The sequence below is a fragment of the Pygoscelis adeliae genome, unplaced genomic scaffold (genome assembly GCF_000699105.1).
Source record: "Pygoscelis adeliae isolate BGI_AS28 unplaced genomic scaffold, ASM69910v1 Scaffold21, whole genome shotgun sequence".
NCBI lineage: Eukaryota > Metazoa > Chordata > Aves > Sphenisciformes > Spheniscidae > Pygoscelis > Pygoscelis adeliae.
The window spans coordinates 9,587,189-9,611,000 of NW_008824243.1; the positions used below are offsets into that span (position 1 = coordinate 9,587,189).

At 41.2% G+C, this 23,812-nt stretch overlaps 1 protein-coding gene across 1 annotated transcript in view; it reads left to right on the forward strand.

Annotated features, from left to right (window-relative positions):
* Window positions 1-23,812, forward strand: part of AGBL1 (ATP/GTP binding protein-like 1) — a 369,489-nt gene that overhangs the window by 135,056 nt on the left and 210,621 nt on the right. The window contains 8 exon segments of the mRNA XM_009335232.1: window positions 4,725-4,890; window positions 5,875-5,948; window positions 8,626-8,742; window positions 9,741-10,342; window positions 12,284-12,367; window positions 13,446-13,532; window positions 13,901-14,049; window positions 17,330-17,417. Of these exon segments, the coding sequence (XP_009333507.1) occupies window positions 4,725-4,890; window positions 5,875-5,948; window positions 8,626-8,742; window positions 9,741-10,342; window positions 12,284-12,367; window positions 13,446-13,532; window positions 13,901-14,049; window positions 17,330-17,417 (1,367 nt within the window).

Consider the following 23,812-nt stretch of genomic DNA (forward strand, 5'->3'; position numbering starts at 1 on the left):
CAGAAAAGCTGAAATGTTTCAGTTTAAAACTCATTTTAATTCCTTCTGAGCCTCATGGGAATCGTAGTTCAGGCTTTTTAATACTTTTTCTCCTCCCCTGTGGATCCTGATGTCTGCTTGGACTTCCTCTCCCAAACAACAGTGCAGTGTCTCCACGGAAGAGTTGCTTAGGTGTTACATGAGATGTTTCCTTTCAGGTATCCAGATGGATAATTCCACCCAATCAGTCTTTTCCACAAAGGAAGTGTTGATTTATCCAGGCCTTTGCTAATGAAAAACATCTATCAACTGTTTTTCAGGAGGTGCAATTTTAATCTTGTGACACATTAATGTTGGTCCATCAAGAAAGATTGACATGGCCCTGGGGACGGGTTCCCTATAAGGTATAGAAAGGGCAGGTACAGAAGAGTAATGTTTCCTCCGAGTCTCTCACCAGCATGCTTCCTTAACCTTCTTTGGAGAAGTCACTTGTGGAGAAACCTTCAGTTCTTGACCCATGTGATTCCACAAGGAGTGTTTCCATTGTCATTCTCACCGGCCAGTGCATTATCTCATTCTAGCACCATCACAGACAGAACGAAAAACCTGTCCCCTTTTCCTCCAGCAAATCCATTGCCTTATGATCCAGTGTACTTGCTTCTTCACATTTCCCATCGCTGTCATGAACAATTCTCTTGTGACTGAAGGATATTTCTTACTAGTAGTAGATAGTAGATTGGTAGAGTTTTTTCACTTCGTTTTCCTCACGAGGATTTGACAGCTTTTTCAGGTGGGATGAGGTGGCCAGGCCCAGCAGATCTTTCAAGGGAGTATGGCCTCTGTTAATGACAAGTCCCTGGTCTGCAGAAACTTGAATAGGGTGGGTGGCAACAGCTGCTTGAGGGTAGATGTCAGCTAGTTCTCTCTCAAGAGCCTTCTACAGCCCACGTTGCTTCCTGAGCTAACATCTCTTGATAGTTCAGCCTGGGAGCAACCCCATGGAAAGTGCAAACATGGGGTCACCTTAGGTGAACAAACAGGAAATGACACACTAAGACTCCAGTGAACGCTGATAACTCTAATCCTTCCAAAGGTTAGAAGTGGAGCAGAAATGACAGCTCAGGGGCCTCCAGTTTGCTTTTTTTCCTACTGTTTGCTACTAGGGGGATCTCGGAAGGGGGATTACCAAGGTTAATAAATTCAGAGCTCAACGTTCTCTCACTTCTTCTTTGGGATATTGTCAGTGTTACAGTGCCTCTCTAAGACATGAGGTGTCGAGAGGAGTCTGACAGTCCTAGGAGGTCTCACTCATGCTTGTCCCTACTCTGACCTGAGGTAGAGGCGCCTGCTGCTACTAAAATCATTATAATCTTCATGGTAGACAGCAAATGGGAAATTGATTCTCCTGAGAGGAACTGCAGGCTGTAGTAAGAGAGAAAGAGACAGGGCAAGACAAACAACTCCTGCTTGGGAAAGCAACGTCTCTTTGTGTGTGTAGACAATATTTTAATGCCTTTAGGAATTTGCTGGCCCTGGTGATTAGCCTTGACCAAACTCTGAGCAGCTAATGAGATTTTAAAGGTGTTAAAAGCTGGTTAGAAAAGTTCTGCTGATTTTTTTCATTTTTTTTTTTAATCTATTGAAATTGAAACAGTTTTGCCAAGATGGGTTTGTTTTAACAACCTCCCGTGGAACTCCTATTACAAGGCTGGTTTTCAATTGAAACCTCTCCAGATGCTTATTGTAAGGGCTGATGGACAGCTGAAATACCTGAGCTTTTAATAGCCCTTAAGCCTATGTCTTTACAGGAAGAGCCAATAGTTCAAAGACTGTCTCCTTACATAGATTAGAAGTGACTGCTACTTTATTTGAGGAGAATTTAGAGATATTTTGAGTTTTGCTCCTACCTGGAATGAAAAATAATTTTAGATAATGAAATAATTTGTGAAAAGGAAGCACTTTCTGCTCCTATTTCTTTTTCCAAGCTCTGCTTAGACTTTCATGGCAGGTAAATGATATGTCCACATTAGCAACTGGCTGGCTTTGTGTGCAGTGGCAGAGAGCTGCCTACTCTGAGAAAAGAAAACAGGTTTGTATCTGCTTTAGGAGAGACTGGTGCATAGAACATTATTTTGCTGTTTTATCACTTATCCATCTGATTTCTTAAGCCCACCTGGTTTCTCTTCAGTCTTCCTGTACTAGGGTCTACTCTAAGATAATATTATCCTATACACCACTCTATAGTTCCCAGTAGTAGCATCCATTAGCTTCATTATCTTTTCCTTACTGTCATATTGAAACCTCCTTTTATGTATATATTGCATATGTATCATAATATCTGGACTATTCCAGATTCAGTAAAGAGAAGTTTGAGTGTGGAGGCTAAAAAGCAGATCCCCTCAACTCAGGTTAGCTTTACATGGGTTTTCTGAGCTAAGCATGCACTCTCTTCCCTCATTCACAATATCCCACCACAAAATAAATGAGATAGACAGGAGACTGTTTTGTATGTGTGTAAACTATTTCTCAGGTGTCAGTAAAAAAAAAAGCTTTTCCGACACAGTGATGGAACATTTTTCAGTCATCTGTAAACTGTGTTATCTTGGAATCTGAGAGCACGTTATGCACAGTAATGAAAACAGTCCCACAAATTCCCTGTAAGGTATCTGAAGGCTTGATTGCACTTGTAAGCTAATTTGCTATAAAGAAAAATATGACTTTCAAACAGCATCATTGAATAACTCCATTTGTGGAAGTTCATTGTCTGGATGAAAGTGCCTTGTTCTTGACTATCTCAATTCACTTGGCAGTGAATTAAGATGGCTGGCCCAAGGCAGGCATTTATACACTCCTGTGTTCACTGTTCTATTAAACACAACATTTTTAGTAAGTATTAGTAACATTTTAGTAAGACTGTTTAAGAATGTTATTCTGTTCTCACATGTAGACAAACTTCCCTTATCTTTCCTTTAATAACAAGCAAATAAAGGTACTCAGATACCATGTGAAAGAGTGAATAAATTGCAAAACTGGAAATAGAAACTAATTCTCCTTGGTGTTTGCTCTAACCACAATAAAACTTTCCTTGGAGATGCTTTCAAAATTGTCTTTTCTCTCCCCTTTGTTCCTAACAGCCAGATATCTAGAAATACATATTAAGATTCTTGTAAGCGTGTCAGCTTTAGATTTTTCTAGCCTCCCTACAGGAATTCTGGTTAATCCCACTGAATCTTATAATGCCATTCAGTCATACATGAGAAAACAACACAACCCTGTACAACTGGAAAAAAAAAAAAACAACAACAAACCAATACAGCCATTTTCCTTTTCCTGATTATAATAAAGTATTTCATGTTCTTTGGTCACCTTCCTGGTTCTGCTGAATATTTTTTTTTGTCCAGCCCAAATCCTAACTGTGGGCTGTCAGACAATGGCAAAAAGTATCTGTTCTGCCCTCTGGGCTCTTCCATTTTATCTGTGCTGAAGGGATGCAAAAATATTAAATGCTATTAGGATGTATTGTAATATTCCTCTTTTGCCTTATAGAACATTTTATGCTGCTTACTTGACTTGCATTCCTGTTCTGACAAGCTAAGTCTTAGTCCCAAGCCACTAAAAATAACACACTGTTAGGCACAGTACAACTTGTGAGCTTAGGTAGGATATTACATTGATTAGTCAATCTCTCTGATGGAGACTGGTATAGATGGGCTGTGCTCGGGGAAACCTGAAGGCTTGGTTTTCTGAGCATCACACCGATCAGTTTTGAGCAACTTCACCTTTGTGCAGCAGCTGTAATTTGCTTGTCCAAACTCTGTCTCTGTTATACTGAAAACATACACCTATGATGACCTCCCAGGGGGTCTTTGCTTTTAGTTCTGTCTGTGTGTGTGTTGTTGTTTTTGCAAAAAAAGACCAAGGAGTTCATTTGCCTAGCATGGTAATAAAAATACAAAAATATTCTATGTCTTCAAAGTGCGTCTGGGCTCTCATAGCTCCTTATGCTTCTATTTTCTACTCTGGATTATAAGAGTAGAAAACGTAGGATACTGTAGGAATTCAATATTTTATGACTAGGTACTATATAGTGATCTTTCAGACTATCGGGCCTAATGCTTAACTGTATAGAATAGAGTGGGAATGCTCTCTTTGAGTATACATTGTGTACACTGAATACAGTGAAATAATGGTGTAATTGTGCTAACTTACCTGTGTTAGTTTTGGCATGATAGCTCTGGGTATAGTTGTGGTGAAGATGCAGAATTGCAGATTTTGGCATGTGTTGGCAGCCAAACATACACATGATGGGCTCCCTGCAGGATTATTTTTTTATCCATATTAAAGAACGTATGTTTTCAGTGCTACTGTTATCTAGGATATTTTAGCTTAATGCTACCATCATACCTTCCTTCAATATGCCTTGACTAAATATCTTAGAGCCGAGCTAGGGGATGCTGTGTCTTCTAAATGACGTGCACCAATGGAAGTCCCCTGAGGTCTATGCTAGCCTGTATTTCCGTAAGAAACGGACTGCAAGAACTTAAGGTCTTGCTGTTCCAGGCACGTTTCTTTAATGGTAAAAAGGAGAAAAGAAAAAAAAGCAAGGGAGGAACAGAAAAAAAAAGCCATAAATATAAAGACTTCATATTCCAACCAGAAGAGTGTCTCTGCTCTGGGGGATTGTGTGTAATAGGCAGGACGACTGTAAGAGACAATTCTTAACATTGTTCTCCTTTGGTTCCTAGGACTGTTTATCTTGCAAAAATCTAGATCCTATCATAACCACTGTGACTCAGATTCTGAGAAAGTGCTACCCTAAGGAGTCTCTGCCTGTGGTGACAGTAAGAAGTTCTTATTTCTTCCCTCTTCCTGGGAATGCCAAGGCTGAACCTCCGTGTGAGGGATCTGAAGGTAAATGGCTGAAGGGTGAGTTCAGTAGGAGGAAAAGGAGCATGACATGAGAACTAAATGTGGGATCTGGGGAAGGGAGTGGTGGCAGCCTAGTCCTGAGGTTTACAGTTAAAGTTAATCTGATGGCCTACAGTGCCACTTAGTAGAGATGAAAATACTCCCAGGTCTTCCTGAAGCTTGGAGATTCTGGTTGGGGAATAAATGAGAGAAGATTAAAAGGAGCAAGGAAAAAGAGGGGGGCGGGAGGGGAAATCCTTCTGTTATCCAAAAAATAATGGAACAGAGTGGGCATAGCAGAGGTTGGAGATGCCATTGCTCCACAATAACAACAGAGGGAGAGACAATTGTGCCTGTGCATGACTGTTTGGGGGGGGAACACTGCCCTGCAGCTTTTTCAGTAAAGAATTGCAGGAAGTATTATCCTTTTTCCTTTCTAAAATAAAAGCAGATAGCAGTCACGCTGCATGAGTAAAAGACATGAGCACTTGCTGAAAAGCAGAACTTAAGCACAGGCAGGATAGCCGTTCCACAGAAAAGGAGAAACAACAGACTCCTTGATACACACAAGCAATTTCTCTGTTGCTTTCAGTTTTGTATGGAAAATGCTCAAATACCATAATAACGATAGCAGTAAAACACCCTAATCTAGATAATACATATTAAGAGCATCCTGTAATATCATTGCAGCCAAGCAGAGAATCTCTGTATTGCTTTGTAATACGAGTTGGATCCTATCACGGTGACATTTGTCATGGTTTTGAAAGGCAGTGCTCGAGTCCAAGAGAACAGAGAAGCGGGAGATTTAGTGCCAAATTCATTTATACTAGATTAACAAATGGGATCTGCTTTAATCAAGGTTGTGGTGGGATGTAGTTTGAAGGTGCGTGTGGCACACATAGAAGAGATTGCACATATTTCTGTGGAGGGCCTGAGAGGGATATTAGGATGAACACCTTTGCCCCTACTTCTTTTCTACTTCTGCAGGTGACTATGAAAGTGATGGAGAAGAAGAGGCTGAAAAAGACCTGGATAACGAGGATGTGGAGAGTAAGGAGGAAGTAGGTATATGAGCCATAGTTTCCTTAATCATCCACATACTGGAAAGTAAAACTTCTCATTGTCTGTTTTGACATCCTGATAAGCTGTCTAACCAGAGAATGTAGATATGCGTGTGGTCCCACATAAATACACTACATGAATAGTAGAAGGATACTTGGAAAAAGAGAAAGCACTGACTTTCATTGAAGAGAGCCCCCTGCATTTATCTTAATTGTCATTCTTGTCATCCAGGATGGTGCAGGTTTGGTGACTTCTCTGTTCCTGCAGAGAGACTGACCAGTGACTGTTAGAATCACGTGCACAGTCAGGGATAAATGATGGGTCTTTGATTCCTCTAGGTGTAGACCAGAAATGGCACTTAATAGGGGAATATTGAATTATCACCTAGGAAAGACTAACCCTCTTTTTCTTCCCATATCAGAGCATATTTGGGCTGTGCACCTACCCTAAGAAAAAGGTTAGTTCTTCTAAGCCACAGCTGAGGCATTTGAACCTATATTCCTTCTTTATTTGCTGCAGCACACAGACAAATAATACAATGAATTATTCAATGCTTTTCTGACTTCTCCCTTTGCACTCTCCCTGTCGTGACCTAACTGGCAAAAAACCCCCATACCAGCTGAGGATGAGTGTGTAAACTTTTTTGTTGTGAAAATACATACAAGCACATACAGAAATGTGAAGCAGTGAATGCTGCTAATAAGTCTTATCCACACAAAGTGGTTTGGGAAGGCAAATTAAAGAAATGAAGTTGCAAATACAGTCTAATTAGATATGATTGAGACTTCTGTAAGGGCGTTTTCATTACTTGCCCTGTCTTTTTCTCCTCAAGTATTAAAATGATGAAAAAAGGAAGTTAACACCCCCACACACACACATTAGCTCAGTGTCCTCACTTGCCCCTGTCTGGCTGTTTTTATCTGAATATTAGGGCTCATCAAGATGCTCATTAGGAATAAGGTTCATAGTGAAATTATCTCCTCCTTTAATTAGTTATTCATTCAGAAACAGATCCTATATGCCTCTCAACTATTTCATTATTCATAAGGATTTATCAAGTAGACTTTTTTTTCGCCTAAGAGCTTGCTCTGAATATGAGTTTTAAGTACTGTTTGTCTGGTGTGCTAGCCTTATCTCCCATGACAAATCTTTCTAAAGGGAAAGCAAGCAGGGAATGGATAATGAACTTTCAGTTTACCTTTTTTGTATGAGATCATTTGCACAATGTTTTCTGCTATTGATGTGATTTATAAACGTTTTCACAGCTACATAACTCAAATCCATGCATACTAGTAATACCAGCCAAACTGGAACTTGGCTCTATACTTCCATCAGTAACTGTTCAGATAGTTCTATGAAAATCAAAATCATCACATCAACTATCTATCCTTCTCAACCCAAACCTTCAGCAAGCTTGAAGCTGCTTATGCATTGTTATGCTGTTAGTGGCAAATCCTTTTAAACTGACCTCATACTCTGCAGCTCTTCATTGCCTTTTCAACTAGGCCCAAACAACAGTTCAAACTCTGCTTTGCAATACAAGTGTGGCTCGGGGTTTGAAATGCCATGGACACTTTTGCATTCAGGCAATTACTTTTTCTTTTGACAACAGCTTCAGAAATGAGTCTATTTATCAGGAGCACATAACTTCTTTGGCATTTCGTGGGCCATGCTTACTAATGACGTGTTGAATTATTTGAATAATGCTGTAACGTAATGCCCAGTCATCAATGCCATGTCTCCATCCTTCCCTCTTGCCCCATTTTTTCCTGGCTGCTTATGCAATGACTGAATGCTTGACACAGTTCGGTTTTGGTTCTCATATCTGATATGGAGGAGGTTGCACAGTTGCCTTCGACTGTGAAAGTTTCAGATATGGTTCTTATACCTGATTTGCTGATGGTTGAGATCTAAAAAGCTTTTTTCATATAAAAATATCAAGAAAGTTGGAGAGTATAGAAGATGGATTGGGCAAGAGTTTCACAGATTTTTATAAACAGGATTGAGAGATAAAAATAAAATATAAGCAATTGGTGCCTGCAAGTTCAATGATACAGGCGTGGGCCTTTCAGTTCAATTGTTAGGCACGCAGAGAAACCATGTGGTTGTCTAAATCAAAGGTAGAAGTGTCAAGCTTTCTAATTTTGCTGGTGGCCTGTGAGGACAACTTTGGCTTTGATATACTTTGAGAATTTTCTTGCTAAACATACACTTATTTGATTATTGTTTCTTTGAATCAGAATATTACCAATTACATCTTGAGGATCTGTACCTCCTGGTTTATGCAACATAAGCAAGGGAATGGATGATATGCTCAGAAATAACTAGCCGTTCTTGGTGTCTCTTATTCTGAAACCTTCCGAGCTGACGTGCATATAAAAAGGTTCAAGTTTCAGTCCTAATGCTTTTTTGAAACCATCTTTTCATGGTATCTCTACTTAAGTACTCAAATACCAAAACATCAAATTCTTTTTTCACAATGTAGTCTTTCCTCTTGTGCCTCTATTTTCTATCCCATAAAATGACTTTAACAGCCTTCATGAGTATGGGAAGAACAATTATAGGACTCATTAAATGAGTATGATGTCATTAGAAATCAAGGGTATTACGCAGAACATTACAGTCATCTTCTGGGGCAAGTTTAATATACATGCTTTTCTAATTCTGTTTTTGTAGGATTATGACTTGGAGACAGATGTGAACAAACTGAGGTCAAGGCCAACGCTTGACCGGCCAGAGGAAGAGCTTGGACAATATGAAGCAATGTGTCCAGAACTTTCCCATAATTTTCAGGTACTATCATAGTGCAGCTTCCTTTATTTGTGAATATTCAAGAGTTTAAGAAATACTTGAAAGGGAGTACTCACAAGAGGTAACTAGACAAGGCTATTGCAAAAGGAAACCTAGCTGTCTTATAGGACTGGAAAAAACAAAGATTAAGATTTTTGCTATATTTTATTGGTGTGAATCAAGAGTGATAGAAAGGGAGTGATGTTGTTTGGTGCACATTTGGCTGGGTATGGATTAACTAGCACTACTGAATCAATTGCCACATGAGAAATCTGTCAGATAATAATTTGTATCCTTGCTGGCAACTTCAACGGCAATATCAAGATCAAAATGAGATGTGGAAAATAAATACTGTCAACTAGTGTCCTGACCGAAGTGATGGAGAAGATTGCACTGCTGCTGAGTGAAATGTACAGTTCAAATCACTGTTCTATTGCAGTTTGGGAGAAGAATGGAGTATGGAGTATTGCACTCATTACAAATCTTGGAATTTAGGAGAGCTGAAACCTGTGATTCAAATATGAATCTGGAAAGGACCACTGGCTTAATGTATCTCCTGTAGACACAATGCTGTGACATTTATTATGACCATAACTAACAAAATGGGATTAATTTATACACTTGCATGAAGGCAGGGGTGGAGTTTTGCATGACAGATTGGCCTCCTTTACCCTGCTGTAACACTTACACTCTAAAAAAAATGCCTTGCGAATTATCTTGCCTGATTTGTTAGAACAATCAGCTTTGGTTGGAGATGACTCACCCAGATGACTCAGTCTGATCCTTTTAGTTTCTGAGGACTGCTGTTGAAACAGCTTTGTGGATAAAGAAATTCTGGCAGGTGGTCCATGGGCTGATTTTATTCTGGCTGTCTCATTGGATGAGTACAGTTTTGGGAGATTTGTAAATATTTTCTCTTTCTTCCTTGAAAGGTTTCCTTTGGAAGGAGGCACAATCTGTCTTTAGTTTCTTTTAATTTCTTCTGCTTTTTAAATTTAAAGGAGCTCGAATCAGAATTTGAGGAAGACAAGAGCTTGGAGGACAGGACTGAGAATCTTTGCTCTACTCCCTCTCATTTCATTCCAAGTGCTACTTCTGTGAAACATCCAAACTACAGATGGAGAAACCAAAGTGTCACAGAGATGGGACCAGATCCAGAGGAAAAGGATTTCAAAGTCCCACTGCAGAGCTGGACGAAGAAGGAGAAATGCAGATGGGATCTGACTGATGAAAAGAGAGACATTGTAGAAGCAGTCCAAGATGCAGACTCTTGTGAAGAGGAAGACCCAGCCAGGAGTCACATGCTTACTTTGCGCCCTCTCCCAAAAGAGGCTGCTTGGTACAAAAAAATGTTTTACCCTGAATGTGAGGCCTCGAACAATCCCGGTCCTGGAGGGAGGCTGGAGAGCTCAGACACAGTGAGAAATCTTCTGGAGAAACACCAAGGGGATATCCCATTCCAGAGCCCTCGCTTCTACGTAGCTAGGGCCAAATGTGTTGAGTCCATACCAGACTACAAAGACTTGGCATTCCCTGATTTCTGGGGTCACCAGCCACCTCCTTACAGCAAGCCCATGTTGGAGCGCAAGTATGGGGTTCAAAGGTGATTGTGCTCTAGTGTAACTACCTCACTGAGAGCTCTCAGGCTCAAAACCGGTTTATGTGTGTTCTGACTATCACATCTCTGAATGTTTTAGGAAGTTATAGAATGAATTTTGGGCTATCCAGTAATTTGTTGCAAGGAGATAGGCCAAACAGCAGGATGATTTTATTTAGGTTTTGCTCCTGAGGAAAGGAAAATGGTATCTAACTGGATTATGAACAGTTAGATTAGGAATCTAGCAGGCTTATTTCCTATCTCTGACATGAACTTTCTGTGTGTTAGTGGATGAGTTGTGAACTGTCTGAGTTGCTTTCTTTGTTTCATAGCTGAAGGTGGTAGTGGCAACCTTCGAGTGAGATTTTTATGGCTTCTGTGAATCCATAAGGACTCCTCTATCTCATATTCCAAATTGTTATTACTTAAACTAATTATTGATAAATGTATCCGTGTGCCTATGTATGTGATGGGACCCTAAACTGGTGAAAGCTCTGACATAGATTTATTAGTGGCTTTTCCTTAAAGTAAGCAGATCAAAACCCAGAATGAGCCGTGAATCTGTGACCTCGTTAGAACACAAATGAAAGCAAGTTCATTTTAGAGATGGAGAAGACTGTGTCCTTTTGGGATACATTTTGATGTAAAGGATACACCTTTAGTGTGTTCAACAATGGGTCCCATCTGGCTTTTTAAGGAAAAATCCTTTCTGTCCTCTCAGAGCTGTGTGTCTGTGTCAGGTTCTTCCTGGGAATCTCCCTGTCTACCCTTCTGCTGCTGTGTCCCTTCTCATTGTGCTTCTTGCTCTCTGCCTGCTCCATGGGGACCTCCAGAAGCTTCTCTTCCTTCCCTAGCATGTGCACTTGCTTCTGGGAAGTCTCTCGGGAGCTAGAGAGCATCAGCGGGGACAAGGTAAGTAAGGTGCTTTCCCTCCCTGCTGCCCAGCCTGCTAGGAGAAGACAGCATATATGGCATGCAACACGCAGAAAAAAAAGAAACAATCTCCCCTATGGCACACTGCTAGAGGCTGCTGTTTTTGTCATGTTATTTCAGGTGTTCAGATGAGGGGAAAGCTGTGTTTTGAAGCTGTGCTGGGAGAGGAAGCTCCTCTTATAACTATCATTTTCTGTTCCATGTGTGGCTGCGTGCAATGACTTTACATTTCTTTTTAGTGGCATAGGGAATTACTAGCAGATAACAAAGAGGCTGGATTCTGTGCTAAACTTTAAAGCTGATCAACACTAATTAAATGGCATTTGTGACAACCACTGATTCCTGAGCTCTAGAGAGGTAATGACTCTTTCTGCAGCAAATATAAAAGCTAAAAATCTTATTTAAAGGCAAAATCACTCTACCATCTTCTCCTTGCACTGTTGCTCTAAAAGATTTGCTTTTATGACTTTAATAACATGTGTAACCATACAGCTAAAATGGGAATAATCATATCATGCTTCAGGGCATAACGTGATTGCTGCAAAGGTCAGGAAAAAAATCTGGTGTTCCACATTTGATCATCTTCAGGGATCAGAGAACTTCAGTTTAATAACGAGTAGAAATTAGCTTGATTTAGAGTCAAGATTCACTATGAGACAGACTAGTAGGTTTATAAGTTATGGCAGGCCATTTGGGAGATTGACATTGACTGGGAAGAATTGGGGATAAATCAAACTTGACAGAATACTGTACAGAATAAAAATTTTACAGAATCAGTCATTTGACCCAAAAAGCAACTTGTTGTAATGGGAATGGAGCAGGAGCTTTCTCATGGTTTAAAAAAACCCCCCCCCCCCCAAAAAAAAAACCCAATTAAGTTCACCTGGAAGTCCTCTTTCTTACCAGTTCTTCAAAGGAATTTCCTAAACCTTTTCATATTTCTTCTACAAGATTACCCTATACCAGGATTTCTCAGTGTCGTTACAATTTACCTTTTGTTTTGTTTTTTCCTAGGGACAAAGTACTAGATGATGTTCGCCGCTTAATCCAGCCAAGTGATGTGATAGGCAGAACTGTTTTTGATTTAGATGAGCCCAGGTGGGTACCTTAAATTACCGTAACCAGGGGCACTGTCAGTGCTGGGTTAGGTAGTGAGCTCGGTTTACTTGTTCAGCTCTGACAAAGGTATAGAAGAAATAACCTAGGAGGTAAAGGCCCAACAGGAGAAGTATACAGGAGGAACAGATTCCTAGTATGTGGCTCTGGGAAAAGGATTTATTGTGGAAGTCACTGGAGCAAGAGAGCCTCAAAACTTTTTAGATAGAACAAGAAAATCTGTACATCAAAGGGACTGTGTGGTGTCCCTGAATATGTGCATTGCACGCAGTGATTTGGAACAGAAGCACGCAGGCTGGTGCTGGGAATTGTACCTGTCTATGAATCCAGATGCAGTCTCTCTGCACCCTGAAGCAACATTTCCCATTCGGAGTGAACTTGAGTGTCTGTATGGCTGGTGTCACAGGCTGCAGCTGTACCCTGAAAGGTGGGGCACTTATAAAAGGCTTCTGAAAAACAAACATCCAGCCTTGTGAATTGTTTTAATTGTTTTAAATGCTCAATGATGGCCAGGAATTGTGGTCCTTGAGAAGGACCTGCACAGGGCAGTTGAGAGGGTCCCAAATATGAAGAAATTGCATTCAGATGAAGGATGAATGACTCGGAGAATATTGTTTAGAGGGGAAAAAAAGAGTGAAGGACAGTTTGAGGTAGGAGAGAGTTGTGAAGTTGTTCAAGATGAATTTAAGGGTTTCTAAGCTTTAGGAGAAGGAAACTATATAGATGAGGGAAGAGTAAATGTATAGTAATTGTATAGAGCTGCCTTGTGCAATTAATAAATTAATGGGAGTAACTCAGTGGGGAAAGTTATTGGAATAAAAAAGTAAATATGAACTGGGACAAAAAGGGAATATAGGGAAAGGAAAAGGTGAGATTTAGAAACACTAAGCAAGAGTAGAGAAGGATGCTGGATTGGATAGGCAGATTATGGATTTGCTCACCTCTTGCTACTTTTCAGGGTCTTGCTTATAAAAAACCTGTATTAGTGTACAAAAGGTGCTGGGAAAGACTTGTCTTTGAAGCAACCTGCTATAGGTATCCTTGCTTTGATTTACTGCAGTCACTCAAGCCCAGGTGCTCCAGGCTGTCTGAGATTCTTCTCCAAGTTTGAATCAGGAAACCTTCGCAAAGCCATCCAAGTGCGTGAGTAAGTATGCCTGCAGCGGCTGTGTCCCAGCCAGCCTTTCTGCTGTGACCACAGCGTGAAATGCTGGAGTTCTCCTGGGTTCAGAAAGGGTTGGCCAGGGAAGCAGGTTTTATGACTCAGTTTATGACGCCTGCCAACACCTAGATCTCATGAAAGTAACAGCAATGAGAAAGCAGAGCTCAAAAAGTTTTGACATGACTAACTGTGTGAGTATTTAATGGTGTGTTTGGGTACCGCTAGTTTGATGGTGTTCTTTGACTCTTATAGGATATTAATGAATTTGATGGTATAGCCTGCTGTCCTCGGCAGGTTCAGTGGCAGACTGGTGGGGTGTTCATAGCCACCATTTTTTTTGTCTTCCTTGACAGGTTTGAGTATGACTTAATTACGAATGCAGATATCAACAGCAACCAGCATCACCAGTGGTTCTACTTTGAAGTCCGTGACATGAAATCAGCAGTTCCCTATCGCTTCAACATTATCAACTGTGAGAAGTTCAATAGCCAATTTAATTACGGTATGAATCTTTGGGGAATTGGGATAGTCTCCTGTTCACAAGAATCTTTTTAATGCTGTAAAGGTTTTGAACTTTCCATGTCTATAAGGGAGACTGTAAGTTTAATCTTATCTGCCCTGAAATCCACTGAAAGTTACTTTAGATTTGTCAAAGGACCCTTCTCTATCCTCAGGAGACCTGGGAGAGGATTTGTGGGGAAAAAAATGTCATTGTTCTGTATTTAGAGACCAGAACTGAGGAAGAATGGCACTGGGGTTGGGAGAGGGGAAAAAAGACAATCTGTCGGAATTGAATGAGCAGCATAGAATTGGAAAATGCTTCTAAGATGTAAATAAATGTAGGTAATCCTCAAACAAATATTCATGATTCTTTGCGCTTATCCAGAAAGTCATCTCTGCCTTTAGACCTGCTGAGACTTCTGCTGATATTAATGATAAAAAAATTTCTGTTCCTGGCTGCCTTTAAGCTCCTGTCATAGTCTGTGGTTCAGGAGGAAGTGGCATTGCTCAGAAATAGGCAGGGCAAATCCCAGCTTTCAATGTCCATTTTAGAAGAGAAATTATTTCTTCTGCATGGAGACTGTGGGTTGAATTCTTAGCTGGCATAGGCTGGTTTTTTTATTTGTTTCCATGGAGCTGTGTTAATTTACACCAGCTCAAGACCTGACTCAGAATGTTTAATAAACCCCTAATATCAGACTTTGCATTCCTCTGAAGCCCTGTGGATACAGCCTTCGACATCACCAGGAGAACTCTCTCAGGATCAATGTACCTAAAACAAATAGCACTAGGAGCTGGAATGACTTGTCACTTGTACTTGTGAAACTGGCTGGATGAGTGGCATAATGAATTATAATGCTTTTGCTCTTTAACCCTAAGAGCTGGAGTTCGAGTATTCATATAGATCCCAAATGAAAATGAATTTTTTTTTGTCATCTTATTCTGCTTCCCTGAATTACCGAACAATTCAGTGTTGGTGTGTCTGGTAGCAGCCTGAAAATGAAGTATGTTTAGGTCCTACTGTAAACCCCAATACAACCTCTGATACAGCCACCAGTAGCTTCATAGCTAGAGATTCTGGCGGTTATTGGTAGAAGGTTGCTTGTTATCTGCTAGTTTGGCTGTTGTCAGGATTTATAATCTCACTTTGTGAACCTGAAACTGTACATGACTCTATGTTCAAGCGTGCAATGAAAAATATATTTGGAAGAAGAAAATGTGAAAATACCATCCAGTGTAAGGAGGGAGGCTAAGCCATGGCTTGCCTTTGTATGGCTTGTACGTGGGACTGGCTGTTAAAGCAATCCTTCTGTGGGTTACTTCTTCTGCTCTGAGAGGGCAGTGAAGCTCTAGCCTACCTGGCTTGGCTGAGCGAGACTCGCTACCCCTTCCAGCACATGCATAATATTAACACAGACCGTTGGTAGGAGATGCTGTTTATTTGCTACATTCCCTCTGCACTTTCCTGGGCTAATGCCTATGCCATAAAACTAAAAGCTTCCAGTTGTGATGTAGTGTCAAAGTGCCATGGGTGGCAATACTTTACAGCTCCTAGTTACTGATCTGTTTTGATTTTTCACTTCCCTTTTACTCTAGGTTAGATGACACTGTGTAATTTTCAAATCAGCAAGAAGGATATTTCATGAAATAGTTGTGACCAGGAGCAGAGCAAGTCAGGAGGTGCAGCCTCCACCTCTCTCCTTCACCCTTTTCCACCAACTTACTCCACCATGGGAAATAATGAGATTTTAGTCAGAAACCTGATCTGTGTTTTTTTTTCTACAACAGAATGTTTCCATAGCGAAAGTGGAAAGGAAAAACTGATTTTTTTTTTTTATTAAAATGAGATGGCAGACCAGTATCAACCATTGCTCAGAGGCAGTTTGGGGGGGTGTGTCCTTTGGACTCAGAGAAGGGCAGGAGCTGGAATTTGGGATGTTGAGAGCACTGCAGACCATGAGCCTCACATCCCTTTTCCGATGAACTGGGCTTCTGGGCAGGCCTGTGTCTCTCAACCCACTGTGGCCCATGTCCTGGAACCAAACACAGAATTGCTTCTTGTACGTGGCTCACGGCACTGGTTTAGGAAACAGCAATATAGAGGTTACTCCTTGCTGTAGGCCAGTTAGTGCTACGACAGCCACAGGTGAGCTGGAAAGGCATTTCTGCCGGTACACTTGCCAGCTCTTAAAACACTGGAGAGTTTAACGGAGAAACCCAAAGGAAGAAAGGAAACTGAATAGCTGCTCATGGAAATGTTATCAGTATTAATGATTTTCAAGCATCGCCTCCTCCCAGCACAAGAACAGCCAAGAGAAGGCTCAGGGGGCAACTTATCCACATTCATAAATACTCAAAGGGTGTTTTTCCCTTTCTTAAATACACTTTCACAAAAGTGCTGCCAGCATCATTGCTGGGCTCAGCTGTGGCTGTGCTGGGTCTGCTGGAGCTGGCTGGCACCACCCCGGGGCAGAGGCCACCCCTGCAGCCCCCAGCTGCCAGCACCTTGCTAGGGACACCCCCTGCAGAGACCTTCACTGGTGAGGGCAGGATCATCACCGTACCTGTAAAAAAGCAGGCAGGTGTGTAGAGCAAAAGAATTTGATACAAAACTGCCTGCAGACAGGCTGGCTTCATGGAGCTGTGAGTAATGTATACGCAGCTCAGATCAGAGAAAGCCTCGTACCTTGGGGCATGGAATGGTAATATTTTGGAGGTCAGGAAGAAGTCATCTTCTGGTATAATACGGTACAAAGATGGATGCTATTGTTATCAGCATTTATGACACAGGTATTATTTAGGTCTAATGGCAAGTTTAAAACCTTCTAGTTTTGCTTGCTACTTTCTGAAGGTACAGTACTGGATGCACTGCAGATCTCTAATGCTGTGGTAGGATTAAGGATGCAATAATGGTGCAGCCAAGCATAAAATATTGAACTAAACAAATTACTGATCTTGTTGATACCTCAATTCCTATTCTTTTCTTTCCCTTCCTCTGTTTGTAAACAGAGCAGCTTGAAGTCCTCCTTTGCAAAGGCCAGTCAGATAACTTATTTTCTAATGAACTCCATTCAGCTCACTTCTGGAGGTGCTTTTTGTACAGACATGGCTATATCAGAACAAAGCATGGGGCTTTGGGAAATGTATTTACTTTGCATAAACTTATCTGCAGAGAGAGCACAGGCAAAATAATGATGCTCCTTGGTTAGTCTTTTTCTCCCCGTCCCTGTCTTTTCTAGCCAGGGAAGTCATGTCACTTGAAATCATCTTGTTTTATGTAGGCATGCAGCCAGTCATGTATTCAGTGAAGGAAGCTCTCCAGGGCAGGCCTCGCTGGCTTCGGACAGGCCATGATATCTGCTACTACAAGTAAGTGCATTTTTGGTGAATAATTTGTGGCTTCCTTTCCCCTCTGTTCCTCTCCTGTTAACTGCATTGATGTTGTTAACCTTTGACCACCAGTGCCACCTGTTTCAAATGTCTCTAAATTGGTGCTAGTTCAATGTGTTATGTGCTTCCAGCTTCAGGAAACAGCCACAAGTGAGATCTCTGTATTAGATGCCTGGGGAGAAAACAGGGCACGTGCAGAATTCACTTCCGAGGAGGAAGGAGGAGGAAAGGGAATGGAGGTTGCTCAAACCTTGCTGATGCAGCCAGGAATACAAGGAAGCTTAACCCACAAAGGCAGTGTAGTTGGCTTTTTCCCCCTGTCCAAGAAGAAATGAGCTGGATGGAATAATTGTTTTTCTTTTGCATACATTGACTTTTCTGAGAAACATAGGAGCTGAGGAGCTAAAGAAGGGTTAGCATATACATAGGGGGTGTGTGTATACATATATATACACACACACTAGGTACTCCTCTATGTATAGGTAGAAATAGCCATATACAAATACACATTTATTTATCGGTTTGTGAATCTATCTCTGTACCTTAGTATCTTCACCAGCTTCCCTTCTCTGCAAAGCTGGAACTCAAATCCTAGAAGGCACACTTCTCTGTGGACCGCACTTATTGGCACCATGGCACTGTTTATAGACCTTGTCCTGATAGCAGAAACAGTAGGGATTGGCCTTACTCAATCTTGTACAGGAACTTTTATCTTTCTACTGGGGCCAGGCAACAGTGGTGTAAAGAAGTTCTGACAAGCTCAGGGCTGATATTTATGCAAGTTCCCTGTTTCAGGCTGTTTCTGCAGTGTGTCAGCACCTCAGAAGAAAAACACTAGATCAGTCTCGTCTTCAACTTATATCTGAGCTGGAGCTTGACACATGTGAGAAACATTCTGACCCAAGTATCTCATTTTCATGCAGAAAACTGATTCCTGATTCATTCTGGTTATTACAGTCAAAGGAGACAAGTGCAGAGCTTGGGGTTTCAGTAGGTTGAGTGAACCCTGCTTTACTCTCTCAAGGTTTCCAAAATGTTATCCACAACATAATTATTTTAAAGATGATGATTGAAAGGGTTTTCAGGACTAGGTGGTGTGGTTTAACCCAGCAGGCAGCTAAACACCACACAGCCGTTTGCTCGCTTTCCCCCCCGCTCCCCGCAGTGGGATGAGGAGAGAATCGGGAATAAAAGCAAGTAAAATTCACAGGTTGAGATAAAGATAGTTTAATAGGACAGAAAAGGAAAGGAAAATCATAATAATGATAAAAGAATATACAAAGCAAGCGATGCACAACGCAGTTGCTCACCACCTGCCGACTGATGCCCAGACAGTCCCCGAGCAGTGGTCACCACCCTCTGGCCAACTGCCCCCAGTTTATATACTGAGCATGATGCCATATGGTATGGAATATCCCTTTGGCCAGTTTGGGTCAGCTGTCCTGGCTGTGCCCCCTCCCAGCTTCTCGCTGGCAGGGCAGGAGAAGCTGAAAAGTCCTTGACGAGTGTAAGCACTGCTTAGCAGCAACTGAAACATCGGTGTGTTATCAACACTATTCTCATCCTAAATCCAAAACACAGCACTGTACCAGCTACTAGGAAGAAAATTAACTCTATCCCAGCTGAAACCAGGACACTAGGACAACTGGTATGTTTTGGATTATAAAATCTGTGCAGAGTTGAAGGCTGGGGGACAGAATAGAACAAGTAGTAAAATTACAGGTGTGAGCAAATGCATTTGGTTGAGTGGGATGTCTGTGAATGATGCAGCCTGGGGTGGTGCAAGCAGGCAGAGGAGCCCTGCACTAGAAAAAAGAGGTCATACGTTGAGAATGAATTGGTAGAGCATTATGGATGAAGTTCACATACTTTGTAACCAAATACTGGAGCATTTGGTGTTAATTAACTATTTTATCCTGGCCTTACCTGTCACAATGTGAAAGCTGAGGCTGGGAATGCCTGAGTGACAAGTTTTCCCACTTTTTTTTTCTAATTACTTTTTCTGTCATGATTCCTATTCACCAGTTTGCATCACCAAAACACCTCGGTGTCTCAGGACTCTATGGGTACTGCGTTAGGCACTGTATAAACAAACCGAAAGTCTGGTCCTTGCCCCTAATACCTTGCAGTGGAAGCACAGGGCTTGGGCTACCCAATGACTGTAGACGGGCAGGGAAATACAAGAAAACAAAAGGTGTTAACACAATTAACAATAATGATAATTGTCTGGCATGGTAAGTAGTGCTCTCAGGACAGAGCTGAACTTTTCTGATATTCTCAGTGGTACTCCTTTCTTCATGAACTCATGTGATGAGGCTGATTTTAGAATCTGATGTGAAATAATGGGCTTTCTCTTTGTAAGAAATTCTATTTGTGTTGTAGTTCACAATTTTGCTGTTAGGTTCAGAGGTGGCTATGTTCACAAGTGGATTTGATGAGACCATAAACCCAGACAATGACAGTGGGCTGCCTTCCAGAAGTAGCAGAGCCTCAAACTTGTGTTGATACAAAAAAATTCCAAGTCATCCTAAATATGTGTTGTAATCTTTTTTTTTCTTTTGGGGGTGGGGGGCGGTGCGGGGCTGAAGGTTCAGATTATCGTCTCTCAGCCTGGCATCCTGTCTGTAGCAATCTGCGTAGCTTTTTTGTTTTGTTCCAAGTCGTCTTCACTAACCTTTATTCACCCAACCTTTTCTACCTCAAGAGCTAACGTACTGTGGTGCACTGGCTTCCCTTTGCATGCCTGTAACTTCTGGCTTCTGCGAGTACGGGCTTCTGGTTGGGCAAACTTTATATGCTGATTACCATAGCAGTGGCTTCTTAACAAGGCAGTTATTGTGCAGTGATTAAACAGCAGCTGACTTCTGAGATTAAGCTGTGATTGTACAATTAAGCTTGTAATCAGATTCTTGTTCAGGCTGTGTGAGAGAATGGAGTTTTATTGATTTGGAATATTCTGTGTTTTCTAACTGTACACTGAATTATATGTCAACATATTCATCTAGGATAACTACTTGTTGTCGGTCTCATTTACAGTTTGTTCCAGGTTTACACGTTTTTGTATATACAAGAATGCGCATACACACACATGCACTTTCACCTCTACTGAAACTCTAATCTTTTTCTTTCAGTGGTTACAGAAGAGATTCCCAGGCATGAGAAGCTGTATGTGGGAGGGAATCTGAAAAAGTACATTTGGGGTTGCTCAAACTTTGGCTCAGAATAGGAGGAGATGGGATTGCTATAGTGATATCATGCTGCTTGTGTTTTGGGGAAAGAACTTGCTTCACTTCCATTCACCCTGGTCACAGGTATCCTTGGGTGGGACTGGCACATTTTGAAGGGAGCCTCATCTCGTTACTTTTACCTGGAGTTATTAATAAATATGGGAAGAGTGATACACTTACAAAAATAAGGAGGAACTCAAAGATGCCCTTAATTGCTTTTGCAGCAGGGTTTTTATTGAGAGCAACCTCTGAGCTGAAGGGCAGTGGGAGGAAAGGCATATTCGCAAGATGTCTGGGTGATGCACAGAGGCTGATCTTTGCTGACATTCATCTTCAGTGAACATGGGATAGTTTACTCATAAAGACAAATGTGGCACAGCTCCGACATCGCATACCTTTCCCATATGTCTCATGAGAGTTTTTATGTTACGGAGAATATTAGCAGTGCTCTTGTCAAAAGGAAGCTGAGTGACACTTCTGCTTTATTTTATTGCCTCTCTGTGAAGTGACAGGATACACCCATGATAAACAGAGTTGCAGTTACTATAAGATCATCTAATTCACTTGCTGTCTTGGCAGCTTTTATGCGCTGAATAATATTCCTTTCCAGCAAATTGTTTAAGGAACAATGGCAGCATGCTGAATTGGTGACAATGTGCTTGTGCTTTTGGTTTCACGGCTCATTCTAAGTATATTATCTAACCTCCAGCTCTTCCAGACAACAGTCAGTTCACAGATAGTAATGAGGTACATGGAGTGTTTTGTTCTCACACCACCACTGCAGACTTGGCTGTTTGGTGATCACAGCAGTGTCAGAACTAGGTCTCCTCTTTCTCTCTTCAGCATCTTTATAATCACATTAGATGAAATCATCATCATAGCAAAAGCAGGCCACCTCCCAGTTCTAATGATATCTACAAGAGAGGGCTGAAGCACCAGTCTCAGGCTGAGAGCACCTGACCTTTACAATATGACTGAAGGCCTTAATAGCAAGATGGCTGTGGGAATATTCTGCTTCAACTGGGATTCTGCTTGCCATCCTGACAGTAAAAATGCTTTAACATGGATTTGGCCCTCGAAAGGGAAGTTGTTTTGCATTTTCCAGTTTCCAATGTGGCAGACTCCAAAATAACAGCTGTGCCCCATAAGTTGTTAAATACTGCTTTTTTTATGGTATGAACCAAGGCGTTACTAAAGCATATTGCACTTAGTAGCCACACTTAGAGATGTAAGAAGGTCAGGGCATGTAAAATGAGGACACCAGACTCCAGGTGGTAGAAGGATTTTGGACAAAGGGAATGCATCAGCAGATTAGAAGTGATAAATAGTTTACTTTCCATTTGGGCTCTGTTTTGAAATGGCCTAGAAATCTGGGATATTGATATTTTCTCCTGTCATTTTAGTCTAAGTTGATACAACACCATATTCCATCACCTACCAGTGCTTTGTATTATACTAAATGCTGCAGACAGGAAGTCTAAAGATGAGATGACCAAGAGATGTTGTTCTTGTATTGAATTCCTGAGATACAATCCATCTCCTTTACTGACCTGCCTGAATCTTTGGCCAAGTGGATTCACCTGTCTGTGTCTCAGTTTCCTCATTTATAAAGGATGGAAAATTAGTCACTTATCTGCCACCCAAAGAATGGGAATAGATAAATGGGAAGCAAGTTTTAATTAGATAATGCTTGCAAAGGTCTTTTAAGCTCAAAAAATTGTTGTGCGGAATAAGTGATAAGTAGTAGTATAATTATTATTAATTAACTTTCCATCACAGCTATGCTAGAAATATACTACCTGTACATTATTTCTGAAGAACAGCAAGCAAAATGGTTTAACTCTTACGAAGTGACTGAAAGGCACAGTAGATACAGCTTGCATGCTAATTGAAAACCCCACACTTTCGTCTTTTTTTTTTTTCAATAATCAGCGTATTAGTTTCTAGAGAGCACATGAGACTTTGAACACTTTTTGAAAGAGAGCACAAATAAGGTAGGGAGGACCGGGTGTTGCTATGGTCTTTCTTTCCTTCCCTCTTCCTTGCTTGTTAATTTGGGCTTCATGCTGGTATGGTAGAGTGTTGTGATGAAAAAGGGGTGAGGAATTAAAACTATCAGCCTGGTGGAGGAACAAGGAGGCAATAGAGTCATCTTGGGGTGACAGCAGTAGGAAGAGAGGGAGGCAAGGGAGAAAAATGCCTTTTTTTAGGTTTCTTTAAAAAAGATTCAGAGCTACTGCATTGTATGATGGATTGTGAGACCAGATTATATGCAGTAGGAATACATGATCACTTACACTGCTTACACACCCATGGCTTTTCTTTTTAATGCATGAGTGAAGAATATTGAAGCCTCACAAAGTCACTTGTGAACTTCCTGTTACTGCCAGATAGTTTGCTATAGATTGAAGCAGGTGTCAAGAAGTGATTCCAAAAGTCTGGAAATATCTGTTCTGGGCGGGCAGTTTGCTGGAACTGCAGAGGTGCTCAACACAAGAACGAGTGCTGCTAAGCAGTTCAGTGAGAGCGCTGTGCATCGGTACCCTCAGGATCACGCGATCTGAGCACTGTCAGGAGTAAGGACTATTGACTACCAGAGCAGCATCAAGGTCAGAGGTGTCTGGTGGTACAAAACTTCTGGGTTAAGCGGCATCTTAGATAGGAGAGATATTTTTGACTGCACAGTTACAGACTACAGAGGGAGAAGCTTTTACTGGAGCATTAGGCACAGGTGGGAATACTTTCCCCAGTGTGTATGTAAGACATTTAGGCAGTATCTGCCCACAAAGACCTGTTTCCTCCCACACCTCTGACTACAGATGTGAATTTGGAGGGGAGGACTAGGAAGATCTCAGCACTTAGTGACAGTTCTTTATGAATAAGGTCATCTAGCCATCCAACTGACTCATCTCCATAGCCTCTATCATATTCAGTGTACTTTCCTTAGGTGCTATACAAGAAATAGTTCTTAATTATCCTTCACTGTCAAAATTAACAGGAACTAGATTAAATATCATTGTCCTGACTTAAAAAATACCACCTCAAATCCTGGATCCACTGAAATACATATATAATAGCTAAGTAGATGTTTCTATCTGGGTGGTTTCACTGCATTTTTTTCCTCTTTGTCCAATATTAAGGTGGTTT